At 42.6% G+C, this 17,479-nt stretch overlaps 1 protein-coding gene across 2 annotated transcripts in view; it reads left to right on the top strand.

Annotated features, from left to right (window-relative positions):
* The window catches only part of LOC142075058 (SET-binding protein-like), a 259,616-nt gene extending 242,397 nt beyond the window's left edge, over nt 1-17,219 (top strand). For both annotated transcript variants that reach the window (XM_075136058.1, XM_075136059.1), the window contains exons 6-7: nt 10,850-11,017; nt 16,604-17,219. In XM_075136058.1, the coding sequence (XP_074992159.1) occupies nt 10,850-11,017; nt 16,604-17,160 (725 nt within the window). In that variant the 3' untranslated portion in view covers nt 17,161-17,219. The remainder of the gene's footprint in view (nt 1-10,849; nt 11,018-16,603) is intronic.
* The last annotated feature ends 260 nt before the right edge of the window (nt 17,220-17,479 follow it).

Below are 17,479 nucleotides of genomic sequence, written 5' to 3'. Positions count from 1 at the left end.
GGAGAACGCTAACTTGGAAATCAGCACTCTTGGATGCTCTTATCAGCTCCATGACTTTCAACCCATCCTCATCCTACCTGTCCCCAAGTGTCTACCACCATGGCATAGCCGCTTTCGCTTGCAGCTGCGGTGAGCAGAAAGGTGTGGACCCTTCTGGGGAGCAGTTCAGATGTTACTGGACTAAGTTAGATTATGGAGGTACCCACCTAGTTCTTCTGTTTTCCTTTTGTGAACAGTATGGGCAGCTGGGTTCGAGCAACATCCCTGGTACTCTTTACTTTTCTAACACAGACATCACCACAGGACTACTTAAACTGGTGTAATGCAAATATAACATTTCAGTTAGAAAGAAAAAAAAAATCAGCTGAATTTGTGCATCATACAGATATTGTCTTTTGCTGAATGCATACACAGGGAGAATGAAATCTTACCGTTTCTGGAGGAACATTGCGCTGTTTTTTCTCAGTGGAGGTCTCTTAGTCGAACTTGTTCAGCAAGATTTTTGCTAATTATTTTGCTAACTTCTCTTAGATTTCATCACTTTTTGTACACTAGATGTGCCTGAAAAATGAGTCCATCATTACACCAGCCCAGCCCTTGTGCCTCATTCGTCCTTCCCCCACGAGCAACTTGACTCTTCTGCCCATGCTTCATGCCAGCACTCTCCTACCAAAGCTGTCAGTGTCCCATTTAATCTGTGATAAATACGAATGACTCCCGACTCCATTTGCCTAGGGGATATCAGCTCTATCTGCCACATTTAAAAATGATCATCCCTGTTGTTAAGAAAAACAACAACTCAAAACACCACCCTTGACTTTTCTCATTACTTACGAACTGAAATTTCCCCATCTGTCTTTCCTCAGCTGTGTTCTTGAGAAAGAAATCCTATCTTCTGTTTCCTTCCTCCCCAGTGAGAATAGCCTCATCCACTATGACAGCTCATCTCAGTGTGACTACTCATCTCTAGGTAGTTCCTTGCTCCTAGCTGCAGGTTTTTTTATTTCTGCCCTTCAGCGTACCTAATGGCTTTTTATGCCTTAAAAAAGAGCCCTTTAGCTCGCTCTTCCACCTAACTATCCTTCCTCAAACACTTCTTTTTCATTTCACTTCTTTCAAAGATTTTAATTTTTCTCCTTCCCCCTCTGCAAGAGAATTTAGTTCTTCATCACCATGTATTAAATGATTCATTCGCTGAGATATTTCACGGCAAATTTCATTTCTCCGGCACCATCGGTCTCTGTCTGTCTCTCTTGATTCTGTCAGTCTCCAACAACTATAATCTGTAACTTTCTGCTCAACTAAAAGTTTCAGGCTCTGGGCGGAAAAGCCTTTGACTCTGAACCCATTAGCAAGGCCCTTTAGCTTAAATCCGTGTTCACAAGGCCTGGGACTTTGACTCTGAATTAGCCTTTTGAACCCTCGGGTTTTTCTCTCATTAAATTTATTGATTGCTGTCACCTGCATATAACTAACATGTTCTTTTACTTTGATCCAAGTTCTACTGGAAATCCTCATTTCATGTGCTCATCACTTCCTGGCATGACAGAATTTGGTGGTTTCTTCCATGAAATTTTCAAATCCCAGTCCCACTCTGAAGGGCTGTGGGACCTGGGAAGGGCATGCAGGGGTCTCGAGGAGACTGGGTATGAGCACACTTACAGCCTCCTTGGGTTATTGTCCCATATTGTCCTGGAATATGAACTGCTTCCACCAGCTCCATTAAATCCATTTTCATCAAGGATGGAACTTCCAGACACACATCACTTCATCTCCCATGACCGAGGCTGCACATCCTTTATTCCTCAGTCTCCTGACTCAGGCCCCCTCTGTTTTCACGCTGGCAATGTGCAGAGGAGGAGGGAAGGGAATGAGATGGAGGATTCATGATTCTTCCTGTAGCAGTACAGGAAAAAACAATTCCAAACAAAACCAAAAGGCAAGGCTCAAGACTCCATCTCCTAGGAGGTCTAATTCACTGCAAATATAAGCTTGAAACAGGCAGAAGATTGGCCTTTTTGATCAAATTGCAGCTGATCATCCTCTTAGCTGGAGGGGCAATGGGAATTTGAGACCCATCCTGATGATGAGCAAAATAATGCTTCCTTACTCTTTCTTCCTCGGGTTTAGTACTTGCACGGATAACACTAACAGCTATGTTGTTTTCAAACATCGCATGTCATTGTAGGCTGCAGATTCCTGCATCCTGCAGCTCCACGTGGTCCTGGGACCTACCTCCCAAAAGTGGAAGATGATCTGAAGCTTCTATAGACAACCCCACAGCTGTATATAGCAACAGCAGCTGCTCTGCTTGCTCAGATAATGCCTTGCGAGGTTTCAGGTATGCAGCAGTTGCCACTATGCTCCCTGTCAGGAAACACAATTATCTTCCTAAAGAAGTGAAGAGGAAGACTTGCACCGCGTTTCTTGAACTCAGGCGCAGAGATTCACCCAAGTAGAAAGAAATGGCAAGACGCATTTAACCTCATTAGTTTCAGTAGGGCTGACTTTGCGCAATCCATCAGTGTACAGATACATTAGGGGAACTAAACTATTTCCACATCTCATTTACATAATGGATGGGATGTGAAATGAGTCCTATGGAAGAGAAGCGCCCTGGAGGCACTAAAGTTTATCACAATATGTAAGAGTTCTTTTAGATCATTGCATTAAATTTCCACTAACAAGATAACAAATTAATTGTCTGTATTACTGTACTAACCCAAAGCGGATAAAGTGTATGATTTCAGCAGAGGAAGGCAGCTGTTTAAGACAGCTTGGTGCTTATAGGAGGAGGCAGAGGAGATTAGTATGTCTCCTAGCATTTGCGTGCCATGATGCCAGCCCTCCTCCTGCCCCTTTAAGAAATCTGGCTCTTCTCTAATCTGATGTTGGACTTGAGCTTTATTAGTGAAGTGAGGGAGAATGAGTAAATCAACTGTATCAGACAAGCCTCAGGACATCTGGAAATTGATCATTCTGCAGAAATAAGCACTCTGTGTTTATTAGCTGGGAGTTCATCACTATCGCTTCTCTTTATCCAATTCCTAAGAGATTTCAAAGCTATCATCATAGCATTAGCTCTTCTGGCTGTGCTACTGCAGATAAAGATCAGAAGATCTATCTAATGATGGCTTTCTCGGTCTCCCTCTTTCTTTCTCTAAAGCTATCTTGATTTACAAAAAAAAAAAAAAGTAGGAGGAAAATAGCTGGAATGAAATAAAGCAGTCTCCGTGTCTTAATTTTTTGCCTGTTGGCAATGAGAGTAATTTTTTTTTTTTTAATTCTACAGGAACTTGGTTTTATTCAGGGGGACACATCCTGCAGAATAGAAAATCCCTCATAGAAGAGGTGGAATTTGAAGTTTCTAATGTGAAGGAAAAGGGAGGAAGATAAAAGGACCTAAAGCCATAAAGCAGTACTGTACATTGAAAGTACAGTTATTTTTAAATGATAATACACGTCAAATAGAAGCCAGGGAAATGAATTCCATAAGTTAGAAAGGTAATAATATTACTTTAAGAAGAATAATTACTTTCCTTAACTACATTTATCACATAGTAATTCAGTTCTCCCTTCTGGAATATGATGCAATGCCAAACTTTTGACTGATTTATTTAAAATCAGCCTTAAGAAAAGATTCACCCAGATAGGAGATTTCTTCTGGTTCTTTATTCAAACTGTAGGAGTTATCAAAATGCAAATACTATGACTAACTTAATGTTTAGATGTGCATTCCTGTACAGCTGCATTGCGTAGCTACATTGTGCAAAGACACTGGGAGAAAAATCATCTGTAAGAGTTTTCCGATAACAATGGTCAGATGCATAAACAGTTTAAGTACGGCGGTGGCTTTCCAGAAATCTGTTTGGAGTATGAAACCCAATGCAATGAACTCTCTAAAGAACAATCTTCCCTAGCAGAAGTTTCACTGAGCTCAATTTTTATCAGCTGATTTTCTCTGTTTTCCAATGGCAAATTAACATTTATTATCTCTTTTGAACTGGCACTTAGAGTTCCAGCCTGGGTGCGCATTGTGCTAGATTCTGTACACAAATTAAAGAAGAAAAGGTGGATGTTGTCCAAGAACCTTTTTATATAAGCACAAGATGAGAGAAAACAGATGAATGCAATAAGCAGAGTGAGCATGATTTAACAGTAAAGGAAGGATAGTTAATTAATCCATTTGTACAGAGCCTAGCACAATGGAGCTAGACCACATTACTTGCAACCTAAGTACTTAATAACAACAACAATAATGACTAGGCCTTTAAAATTAATTTATTAATTATCAGTCAGAGCTCATAAGTTGCTTAGCCGGTGAATGAAGAATGCCAGGTTTTTATCCAAAGTATCAGGGGACTCATAAATCTTTAAGAAAAAGGCCAGTTTCACATCAGTATTATGTTCTTTCATACACAGGCTTTCTGCCAGTCTGTCCTGAACTAGAACAGTGCTTCTCCTGATTCACTCTTTTACTTATGATCATTGTGATTATTTATTTATTAATCATGCCATTGTCGTTTTAGGTTCTTGACAATCTCCTTCATGCTTGCCCTTGCTTTTGAAGCTGTCCTTTCCCTTTGCCCTTTCTCATTAAACAAATAATGACTGGTTTCCTCCCTGCTTTGCCGCCCGTTGCTCACTCGCATGTGCACTCAGTGTTGTCTGTGCTATCAGTGGGGCTCAGGAAAGTTAAGGTATGGGTCTTTCAAGGGATGAAGCAGGCTCTAATTTGGAGGAAATGCGCAAAGATCAACAGACAGGCAATAGATAAGGTCTGGATCAGGCCACCCGTATACATCATCTCGTTCTCTCTCTGGAACAGCGACAAAGGATAAAATACACTGGAATCATGGATGTGTGTGTGTGAATTTTAAACTCTGAGCCCCCTGTGTTGGTGTTGCAGATGATTTATTTTCACCTGATGCAAAGATGTGTTGAACTGGGGGGTTCTCTTACATAAGGCCCAAATGAGAAGAAGTCGTCCAATGAAAGATGATGATACCATGCCAGCAGGTCCATCCACCCAAGGGATAGACCTCCCACTTCTGCAGCGTGAATCGCAGCCTTGTGAGCAAATCACTGCACCTCCGTGGGTTTCCAACGGTGCCTCCGAGTCTCTCTTTGGTATCTGTGAAAGAATCCTGATGTTTTTTCCTTATTGGCTACTCCAGACCCCTAAATTACTCCTGTTCCTCAATTTAGATGAGAATTTCAGTGAGGTGAGTGATATAGGCTGAAGAAACCAAGTGCCTAAAACAAAAGACAGATGGCTGAAGCCATGATTCACCGGCGATGAGCTGCAATTGGGCCATGTAGACTTTGAAGTAATTCATTACATTTGTATCTCTTCTGTAGGGGGAGGATTTTCCTCAATGATTTGTATGACCTTGCTAAACCCAGATAGGTGGTAATTGAGCAGCAACTACTTCTTCAGAAGAAACAGAATAAAAATATTGAAAATATTGACTCACCCCAAAGGCAGTAAGCAGCACTTTGGTCTTTGACCTTTAAGCATCCTAGGGTAGTCAATAACCTGGCTGTTAGATGCTGTGCCTGCCACTGATTTTGATTTGGGAGTAGTTTAACCTTGAACCAAGATCCAAGTAACCACGGCAACAGGAAGTCGGCCTCTCCATCCAAGGAGTGGGAATCCATAAATCAAGGTCCCTAATGCAAACACTGTGTGCAGGTAGAGATTTGAGAGGATAAGTGGTTTGTGAGGGATTACCTTTGAAAAAATGAATGACTGTCCCTTGATATGTTGAAGCACAGCTTCACAGAGACTTTTTTTTTTATCAATAGAGGTCAACAGGTTACAGCTGCATGTTTTCATACGGCTCTTTATATAGGCCCTTCAGTTTAATTAGAACCAGATGTTGAATTTATGAGGTTGTTAGCATTATTATGTACCATATGCACATGCATATATGTGTATGCGTATTGATACATGCACCTACATATGCACATTTCTTGCGCATAAACTACATTCATGAATAAATACTGTTAAGGCTCAAACTCAAGCACTATGGAGTGGTGAAACCTCAGTTTTGCCTATGCACAGTTCCATAGTGCTGTCATCCCATAGGCATAATTACCTGGTCAAATATCCCAGTTATTCTATGGGACACTGCTTTTTTCACTATATAGCACTCACTTAACGAACAGCTATTTGGTGGTTGGATTTTCCTCTCGCTATTCAGTGAGTGACATCATGTCTCATTTATTCCACATTTTTAAGCCTTGGTAGGAATAGATGAATGTTTCATGAATGTTGATAATTTTATTTTTGCAGCACTGCTCTTGAGATGAGGGGTATATTATTGTTCTCATTTGCAATAGAGAAGCTGAACAGAGAGAGATTGAAGTTGAATGGATACAATTTGAGATGCTTAATACTTGATTTGAGGCTCTGGAAGGATGTGTGGTCTGATAGGCAGAAACTCCTCTGCATATCTCCACCAAGCCATGACCTGTAATTCTGTCTCACTCCTGACTATTTCTGCACTCAGACCCGTTGTCCTCTGTTAAGTCCCAGGCTGATATCAGGTCACAGGTCCATCAGGACTCCTATCTCTGACTGGCCTGCTCTGTAGCCCCTTCTTTCAGACTCCTCTCACCAGCGCAGTTCTTCTGTGCCTGAGACTTCTGGAGATCTCTTCCGCGGTTTCTGAGACAATCCATAAGTCCCCTGATATTTCACATTTCATGTGCAAGGGACAAAGGCAGGGACTGTTTATAGCAGCTCCAAGCTGCAAATGCAAGGAAATGTTGGTTGATATCTGGAGAGGCTGAGCACAGGCAACAGACGTAGAAGTTTGTGCAGCAGTTTCTGGTTCTGCTTCAAGATCTTCTTGATCTTCTGGGAAAGATATCAGGGTACTTGTGGGAACACTTTGAGAAACTACCAAGTGCCATCCAGGTGCAGGCAGGGATAACAGTGGAGGTTTACTGCTGCTGGGGACAAAGGCCCCCATCTGCTGACTTGACCTGCTGTCCAGGGAGGTTTGCTGCTGGCCTGGGGCTTGGATAAGGGAAATTGTGGAGACATACCAAACCAAATCTGAGTGGCAAATTAAATCAAGCAAAGGTGGCAGGAGACTTGCATGAATGACCAAGGAGCTCCTGAGTAATGTCAGACATAAAAAGGAAGCAAAAAAGAAGTGGAGGCAGGAACAGGTGACCCAGACAACTATAGAGACAATGTTCAAGCATGCAGGGATGGGTTTAGGAAGCCAAAGCTATCTGGAGTTGAATCTAGCAAGGGCAGAAGGGCAACAAGAAATGTTTCTACAGGTACATAGACATCAAAAAGAAGCCTAGGGAAAATGTGGACTCACCGCTGAATGGAGCAGGGACCCTGGAGGCAAAAGACCGGCAAAAGACTGAGGTACTCATTGTCTTCTTTGCCTTGATCTTTACTGGTAAGACTGGCCTTCAGGAATCCCAGACCCCTGAGACTGGTGAGGAAAGGAAACTTGCTCTTGGTGGAGGAGGATCCGGGTAGGAAACAGTTAAACAAACTGAACATGCATAAGTCCATGGGACTTGACAGAATGCACCCAAAAATGCTGAGGGAGCTGGCTGATGTCATTATGAGGCCACTCAATTATTTTTGAAAGGCTGTGGTGATTGGGAGAGGATCCTGAGGACTAGAAGAGAGCAAATCTCAGCCCATTAAGGGCAAGAAGAAAGACGCAGGGAGCTGTAGGCTGGCCAGCCTCATCTTAATCCCTGGAAAGGTGATGGAACAAATAATCCTGGAAAGGATTATTATTCCAAACATATGAAGGACAAGAAGGTGATCGGGAGTAGTCAGCATAGATTTATGAAGGGAAAATCATGCCTGGTCAACCTGATTTTGCTTATCTCGACTTCAGCAAGACTTTTAACACTGTCCCCTATAACCTCCTTATAGACAAACTGATGAAATACAGACTAAATAAATGTACGCTGAGACTCAGGACTGAAAACTGGCTGAACTGCCGGGCTCAAAGGGTTGTGATCAGTGGCACAAATTCCAGCTAGAAACCAGTCACTAGTGGTGCACCCAAGGTGTCAATACTGGGGCCAAAACTATTTAACATGTTAATTAGTGACCTGGCTGATGGGGTAGAGCGCACCTTCAGCAAATTTGGAGGAGATACAAAACTGGGAGGAGTGGTTGATATGCCAGAGGGTCTTGCTGTCATCCAGAGGGACCTTGACAGGCTGGAGAAATGGGCTGGAAGGAACCTCATGAAGTTCAACAAGACAAGTGCAAAGTCCTGCACCTGGGTAGGAATAACCCCATGCACCAGTACCTGTTGGGGGCTGACCAGCTGGAAAGCAGCTTGGCAGAAAAAGCTCTGGGTGTCTTGGTGGACACAAAATTGACCATGATCCAACAATGTGTCCTTGCAGCAAAGAAGGCCAAGAGCTTCCTGGACTGGATTAGGAGAAGCGTTGCCAGCAGATTGAGGGACATGATCTTTTCCATTTATTCAGCACTGGTGAGGCCACACCTGCAGTACTGTGTCCAGTTCTAGGCTCCTCAGTACAATAGAGACATGGACATATGGGACAGAGTCCAATGAAAGACCACAAAGATGGTGGAAGGTCTGAGCCTCTCTCCTATGAGGAAAGGCTGAGACAGCTGGGACTGTTCAGCCTGGAGAAGAGAATGCTTAGGGAGATCTTATCCATGTGTACAAATATCTGACGGGGAAGAGTAAAGAAGATGGAGCTAGATTCTTCTCAGTGGTGGCCCGTGACAGGACAAGAGGCAGTGGGCACAAAATGAAACACAGAAGGTTATGTCTGAACATCACAAAATACATTCTTACTGTGGGGATCTCTGAGCACTTGAACAGGTCACCCAGAGAGGTTGTGGAGACTCTCTCCTTGGAGACATTCAAAACCTGACTAGACATAGTCCAGGGCAAACTGCTGTAGCTGATCCTGCTTGAGCAAGGTGGAGTGGGCTAAGTGATCTCAAGAGGAGCCTTCCAATCTCAACTGGTCTGTGATTTTTGAATTTTCATGTAATTCAATTGCCAAAATCTGATGCATTTTATCTGGGGCCCATGTGCAGGTTGAGATTTGAAAAGAGAACAAATTTATGAAAGATTACCTTTGAAGAACGTATGACTGTCCTGGATATGTTGAAGCCCAGCATCACAGAGTCTGGGAGAGGTTTTCTTAAATTGGCAAAGACAAAACACAAAGTCCTCACCCTATCAGGCTTTTGCTCCAGTCTCATGAGAGCGGGGCTACTGGATTTTTACAAAGCAGCAACTGCTAGGAGTTTTCTAAAATGGGCAAAAAACCTCCCAGTCTAATTGTAAAAAGTGACTGAGGCATTTTAGCTGCCTTTCCGCTTGGTAAATTCCTATATTTATAGATATATATGCAATATGTATACACACACATGAATTCACAGAAATATTACATATAAATGGGTGGATATACATTCAGGTGTATTAGGCAGTGTCATGGTTTAACCCCAGCCAGCAACTAAGCCCCACCCAGCCGCTCACTCACTCCCAGCTGGTGGGATGGGTGAGAAAATCAGAAGGGTAAAAGTGAGAAAACTTGTGGGTTGAGATAAAGACAGTTTAATAGATAAAGCAAAAGCCATGCACGCAAGCAAAGCAAACCAAGGAATTCATTCACTGCTTCCCATCGGCAGGCAGGTGTTCAGCCATCCCCAGGAAAGCAGGGCTCCATCACGCATAACGGTTACTTGGGAACACAAACGCCATCACTCCGAACGTCCCCCCTCTTCTTTCTTCTTCCCCCAGCTTTATAGGCTGAGCATGACGTCATATGGTATGGGATACCCCTTTGGTGAGTTGGGGTCAACTGTCCCGGCTGTGTCCCCTCCCAGCTTCTTGTGCGCTGGTGGGGTGGGGCGAGGAGCAAAAAAGGCCTTGACTCTGTGTAAGCACTGCTCAGCAGTAACAAAAACATCCCAGTATTATCAACATTGTTTTCAGCATAAATCCAAAACATAGCCTTATACTAGTTTTTATGAAGAAAATTAACTCTATCCCAGCCAAAACCAGCACAGACAAATATCGAATATCTAAACTTTTAATCGCAGCAGTTTAAATTTGACACATTTACAAGCAAACAAAATAGGTTCAAATCATAAGAGAGTTTGAGAAACATTGTTAAGGGAGGAATTTACCAGCCCTGAGTGCATAAGTTTGATTTTTCTGGAATATTTGACCTCTTTGGTATATTTCTACCACTCATCTCTTCTGCATTGTAATCCCTAGATAGTAAAATGTATGACAAATTGCTCTTTTTTTTAAACTCCCACCTCTTTAATGAGTTGTAAGGTAAATTTTCATCAGGAAGGGGATTCCTAAAAAATAAGTGTAATGCACGTAGGCAGGGAAGTACATACTGAGGCTGTTCGTGATGCCTGCTCCTTACTCAGGCGAAACACCCGTTGAGTCAAGTCATTATAGAAGAGAAGTGTGTGAGTGTGGAGACTGCACTACCCTGACAATGACAAATAGACAATCCCACTAACTACAGATATCAAGCATGTCTGTCTTTATACATATATCAGAGTGTGGTTTTGCTCAGAGAATAAAAAGTAGTAATGCGGAATTATTATGTTGGTTTACCATTGTTTATAGAGATCACTGATAGTACATCCTCAAGCAAAATTATCAAAAAAAAAAAAAAACCAATCATGATCCTTGCTAGTATCAAGACCATATTATAGGCACATACACAGAAAAATATGGAAATATATCAGGGTAGCAGGGACAGCAACGGACTACTCTTTTCCAGGTATTCACCAGACAGGTTGTTTTATCAACATTCATCCAAGTTTTGTTTCCTTCCCCAGGAATTGCAGGTCCCCACTTAAAAGCAGACCAGACTTCACTTCATAGTAAAATGGAAAGTTCTGCCTGTAACATGATGACCAGAAGGAAACCAGCAGCTGTTGACAGTGTTGCAATGCCGACTCCAGTATTATCTCTCTTACCTTCATCATCAGCAACATCTGAAGCAGGTAATGTTGTTTCCCTCCATCCCCTCTATTTCTTCCCCATCTTCTTCGTTCTGGCACTGCACTGAACAACATGTGCTTGTACTGCTCTTCCTGATTGGAGAAGTAGCTGCAAATGTGCATATCTAATGTGATAATCAGGCTGTAATTTTTCTAACGCTTTCTTATCATGACCATATCTTGGCATATCAAATCTATTTTATAGATACCATCACTTGTGCAATAATGAGGACACAAGTAGCACCAGCCCGTATGGTCTAGCAGAGGACACTGAAGCAAGACTCTTGGGTTCCTTTCTCAGCCCCGCTGTTCATTTATTTGAATGTTCCCCATCCCTGTAGCACGAACATGCTGAATACACAGAGAATAGCTAAGGAGCAGCTGAGATTTCTTTCTGCATACTTCAGTGATTTTAGCATAATATTCTGTCTTGCAAATGCGAGAAATTGTCTGGGGCAATGAACAGTGATTTAAAATATATCAGAATAAATAAGTCAGAATAACATGTTTTTCAATCAACTTATATTTTGTGCTTCTATTTTGAATCAGATCAGAAAGGTGATAGCTTTATACAGTCAGAAATTGAGCCAAGTCATTCAGGCATCATCATGCCTTTTCTTGGGTATGGATAAAGAAGTTAATCTTGCATTATGTCTTAATTTCCAGTGAGTGGGGAACCCACAGTACATTACCCTACATGCAGTCATTAGGAGTTTCATAGTTTTGTCAAACCTTTGATTCCACATTCACAAAAAATGTATTTGTATCACTGAGTTATGGAATGATTACATATTTAATTATGCAATTGAAAGTGCTGTTTCGGTGCACTCCTTTTGATATTCCTCTCATTTCCTGAATAAATAGTGAAAACAAGGGATCCATGCTGTAAAGTAACCTCTATAAAGATAAATTTTTATATTAAAAAATCAGGATTTTCTGTTTAGTCTTTAATACTTTCCTATATATAAACTAAGGACAGATCTTTAATGCAGCGGAGAATGAAAGCACACAAATATTTTATGATCAGTTTCAAGATGAAAGTGTATGCTTGACTGCATAGTTCATTCTTTCCATTTTCAGAAGTCTAATTAAATTGTTGGTTTATCTGTAGCCCAGATGTTGAAATAATTTAGCTGAAAAAACTGAAAGAAACTGTGTTAATGGGAAAACAGGACAGTGCTATGGGTTTCCTGTAATTAATAGGGAGCTCTTTGAAAATGCCTCCGTTCAAATCAAGTCGACAAACTGAGCCCAGCTGTTGAGCAAACGGTCTTCTCTGTGCCATGTTCTTGCAAGTGGCCTTGAGCAACTCCGAAGAGATGGAGAATGACAGGCAGTAAGAAGGATCTTTAGTGCTGCAGACATAACAAAGCCATCCAGAATAAAGTTAGGGAAGTGATGGAGAACTTCCAAGGGCTCTGACCTACCTGGGCTCCCCTCCTCATTCAACACGGCTGTGCTGGAGTGGGTCCTCCAGCCTGCTTTAAGCTCTCTTGGAAATGTATGGTTTTGGTAGAGATTTCTCTCTTTGCCTCAGAAGCTATTTCCAGTGTCATATCAATCCTCCGTGACTTCCCGGCATGGCCTGAGGCCGTTTCAATTTGTCTCTGTCTGTGAGACGGAGCCTCACTGCATCCGTGAACCCCGGGGAGGGGAGAAACACCGGGCCTCCATGTTCTTATTTTAAATGTGTTTAAACGCTGGTTTTTAAGACTAACTGGTTCTTGCTTGTGTGGGGCAGCTAGGTGAGGTTGTTTGGAGAGTGGGAAAAAGATGGAGGAAAAGTACAAAAGCCTGAGCTGCATCAAGTATTCACTTTGGGCTGAATTGTGCCAAATAGCTCCAGGTCTTCATGGAGGCAGCGCGTGGCCCTGCAGCCTGGGGAGTTATAGGGAGATAACTGTGCCCAGGTAGCAAATGTCCCACCCTGCATCTGCAGCACCTGGAAGTTGCCATCATGTTGTATCATCTATGTGGGAGCGTATTCCCTTTTTCATATGCCTGCGTGCAGACACAGTGTTACTATTTCCCACCTCCTCTTCAATCCCCTTTAGAATAATTCCACCAGATAGAGTAAGACGAAAGTCTTCCTCCCAAAGCAAGATTTCCACGTGCAAACAGCAAAGTATGTGCAGGAAGAGAACAACAAAGCCTAAAAACGATGCAGACCAACCTGGGTCCAGGGTTGGGCAGGGTCTGTCTGGATAAAATGGAAAAAATTAGTACTTAGCTTTGGTTTTCAGCAGAGCAGTATATCACATGGCAATATAGCAAAATATTTTATATCAAAGATTGCTCACCAAGAGCTTCCAGATGAGTTGATAACACCTAATGGCTCTCACTTCAATAGTGGTTTATTTTGGCAGATCTCCCTGATATTTTGTCATATGCACACCTCATCAAATCTTCCCCCTACAGACCCATCAGACTCTTTTCTGCATAGTCTCCATACTCCAAATATAGAATCAGATGTCCCTGACTCTCAATAGTCAAAATAATATTGGGTTTCCTAATATCTCCTTTAAAAAGCTTGACTTGAAAGCATATTACTTATTCAGGACATGCATTCTGACTATCGGCAGACTATGTAACACAACTCAAATACTTTCTAGAGCTTGCAAGTTCAGAGGCTTGCTAGGAAGAAAAGCAAAACCATTATTAGTAGTTTCTAACAAGCTTCCTGAGAAAGTCATAAACACCCCAAAACATTTACGAAAGAAAAATTAGTGCAATAAGCCAGCATAAACTACAGCATAGAATTTTTTTTTTAAATGAGAAAATGAGTTTCAATCCAAAAGGAAAGGGACTGTCAGCTTGCAAAGTTTTAGGAGGGCAAAAAAGTATCTAAACAATGTGAAGGAAGACACTGAGAGTGGTGTTCAGCTTATAGATTTACATGTAAGTGTAGATATCTACCCGCAACTGTCTGCATACCAGTTAACTTTGGAGAACTAGGCAGATTGGCAGAAAGTAGATGCCTACCTTTGCTTCACTCAGGCACTGTCTACTCACCATCAGGCTCTACTTAGGACACTCAGGGTGACCCGGACCTCTTGGGTGCCTAAGACACCCATTGGATTTGGCAGGATGGACAGGAGACCTGCATCTTCCTTATCCAGTATGAGGGTGTCAGAAGAATATCCATGATCACCTTAAATTGCGTTGAGTTCCCATTTTAGAAACGGAGGTCATCCTCTACCAACTATACAGACCAGATCTCCATTGACTGCAATGGGGTGGTAATACTAAGCTGCAGAAACAACCAACTACAGATAAATCTCAGCAAAGACATAAAATCTTTGCAGATACTTGGCTAATGCTGTACGTCAAGTTTGTTTCCTGTCCTTTGGCTTACTTTCTTTCCAATGAAAGCTGAAAGCAATGCCAAATTTCCTGATTTCATCATGAACCTTGCAATTTTTCCTGTATTTTTGCTGAAATTCCCATCTTCAAGGTTTCCATCATCAACTGAAAAATTTCAGCTTTACTTTCTGGAAAAAAATGGCATCCTGAATATGGGAATTTAAAAAAAAAAGTCTTGAAAATGTGCCCTCACAATAGCAATAAAAGGCAAAAGGTGGATAGCAAATATGAAGAGCGTGCAAAATATTTGATTTCTTAAATCTTCTGACCTGAAGCTACTCTTAGGATCTGGGAGGGTCTCAAAGGAGTCGAATGCTTGGGGCTGGAAATATTGGGACTATATATGTCAATCACCGGTGAGGCCAGATGAGAGTAATCATTTTGTGTGACAGGGATCTAAGCTTTTTTTGATCAGATGACTGAGAAATAGCTCGCTGCCACTTGCCCTTAGGGCTCTTGCATCCACACTTTTTAGGGGTGACCTACTTGAGAGGAATTTTATGCAACTAATTAGCTTTTCCTGAGCAACTTGGATATTTCATTTCCTTTCTCTTTTTCTTTGGTACCAGAACGACTGCATTCTTCTTTTCTTTTGTCCTCTGTGAATCACAAACTGCAAATGGGTTTTATTTTTCGTTTTGGTGTGGGGAGTGGGTTACATATGGAAAATGTATTTTGTTTTGTAATTAATAAAAACCAGACTTTGGGAAGTTGGCCATCCAGGTCTTTATTTATAAGAGAGCATATGTCTGTGTTTTGTTTATGACTCATTCCTACTTCTTGCATTGTAACTTGGGTTTGTTTATGCAAGCTCTTTGCTGAATCCAAGCAACATGGTGGTATAAGAGCCAATAATTTATGTTCTCCAAGAGGGGAGGACAGTGAATGAGGTTTGTATGCTGAAACTGTCATAGCCCGTAGTGAGCAAGAGGAGATTCTACCACTTGATGGCTCCTAGTAATCTATAGAAAATGCTACAATAGCAACTTTATTTAAACTACTGCTAGAAGATTAGCCTGTTAGCCATGAAGGGAGTGATAACCCCTAAATGAACCTTTCTCAAAATCTTGGCTGCTCTGGAAACTTCAAGGATTTCAAATCCAAATGACTGCTTGACAGTCAGGTGTAAATTAAGTTTGCAAGTAGGTGTGGGCTGAGGTTAATTTGGTGGGATGTTTTATTTTTTACTGAAAAGAAATTCTGAACTCCATCATTTCTTTTCCAGCAGCGCAGAACGGATATGTTAGGAGTGAAAGGGAGCACCAGTTATTGCAATAGCAGAATTAATACATTCTGTTTCTCTCACGAAGGGGTAGTTACTTATAATCCATGTGCAAATCCCAAACTCTGAACAGATGCCATGTTCAGTAAAGGACAATGAGACAATTTAAGAAAAACAAGCAAGGTCTCGTGTCCTAAGCAAAGCACCAGGAGCCAAGAAATGCTGGGTACTCTTTCCAGCTCTGACAATGACTCACAACGTGACCTTGGCAAGAGACTTAACTACTTTGGACTTCATTCAGATCTAAAGTAAGCGATCTGAACCAGGAGTAAGCTTACTTTGGGGGCCATTAAAGTCAATTATATGACTGAGTAGTTTCAGCTCGTATCTGTGGAGATGATAGTAAAGAAACTCAGGCAGGGGTAATGAATTTGCCGCAGGTGAAGTGACCCACACAGCTTGTCTATGCCCACTAGTTTCAGTAGCAGACACTTTTTGTACTAACTGGCATCCATGGCAAGGATTAAAGGCCGGGGTGAAGGCATCAGGAGTATATGTTTGGGGTATAGAAAGTTTAATAGTTATGGTGGGCCAATATGACACCTATGCTAAGCAGCCCTTCCTTCCCTCCCACTAGAGAATTAGAAATGAGAATGAAGCAAACGTATGGTAAAACATTGCTGTAGAAAAGCTTTGTTGCTTTAGAAGAGGGGAGAGCTGTAAAGAAATCTCTGAGGACTGCTTAATAGTCAAAGTTGTGTTTTAATCTAGGACAGTAAAAGAGGAGGTAACAGCAATTCTTCTGGGACTGTAATAAATAATCTTTTAACTTCCTTTTAATTGTTTTTTTATGCAGAGTCCTTTCTCACAGCCATTGCTTCTTCAGTAGTCATATTCAGCCTACTGAACTTGAAAGCATCTAGTCCTCATGACATTGAAAATGGGCAAAGGAGGGTTTCCATTCACTGTTGTTTGACTCACCCCTGTTTCTTTTCTCTCAACAGCCAGCCCACCACTGAAGAAAAGGTTCAAGCGCCGTGAAATCGAAGCAATCCAGTGCGAGGTGCGCAAGATGTGCAACTACACCAAGATCCTGTCCACGAAGAAGAACCTGGATCACGTGAACAAGATCCTGAAAGCCAAGAGGCTGCAGAGACAATCAAAGACAGGCAATAACTTTGTCAAGAAGCGGAGGGGGCGTCCTCGGAAGCAACCCCTCTCCTTTGACGAAGACTCCAGAGACCAAATGCCCGTTCTGGAAAAATGCATTGACCTTCCCAGCAAAAGAGGTCAGAGACCGACACTCAACCCTTTGATATTGGAGCAAGCAGCCACTCAAGATACAATCATGGCCACCATCGAGGCTGTCATACACATGGCTCGAGAGACGCCACCTCCGCCACCTCCTCTCCCTCCTCCCCCCCCTCCGCCCCCTCTCCCTCCACCCCGGACCCCCCGGGTTGGGAAAAGGAAAAGCAAGTCCCTGCAGGAGGAAGAGGAGGATGTGAAAGTGAAACGGCACCGGAAAGGCAGAGGGAGCGAAAGCGAAGGCCTTCCCTAAGGCCGGCGCACCCCGTCGGATGTCGGGTGCCAGTAGCGGGGCACGCCAGGACTGAGGGACTGGAGGCGCATGGTCCGCTTCGCCCCTGCGGCAGCACCAGACTTACTCATCCCTTCGGAACGTCGCGGAGAGCTGTGCCAGCCGGGGTTCGCATCTTCCTCTTCATCGCTTTGGCCCCAGCCCCCCCCCAGGAAAGAGGGGGAAAGGGTGCGGGAAAGGTGGGGGGTAAGGGGGGCGGGGGGTGTGTCAAAGTTGGGGAGAGTGTCTACTTTGCAGAGTTTCCAAAACTAATCAGCATCTCAGCATTGCTGTTCTCATA

This window comes from Calonectris borealis, chromosome W (assembly GCF_964195595.1).
Source record: "Calonectris borealis chromosome W, bCalBor7.hap1.2, whole genome shotgun sequence".
Taxonomy (NCBI): Eukaryota; Metazoa; Chordata; class Aves; order Procellariiformes; family Procellariidae; genus Calonectris; species Calonectris borealis.
The sequence above is the reverse complement of the archived record's forward strand: the minus strand, read 5'-3'. Positions and strand labels throughout refer to the sequence as shown.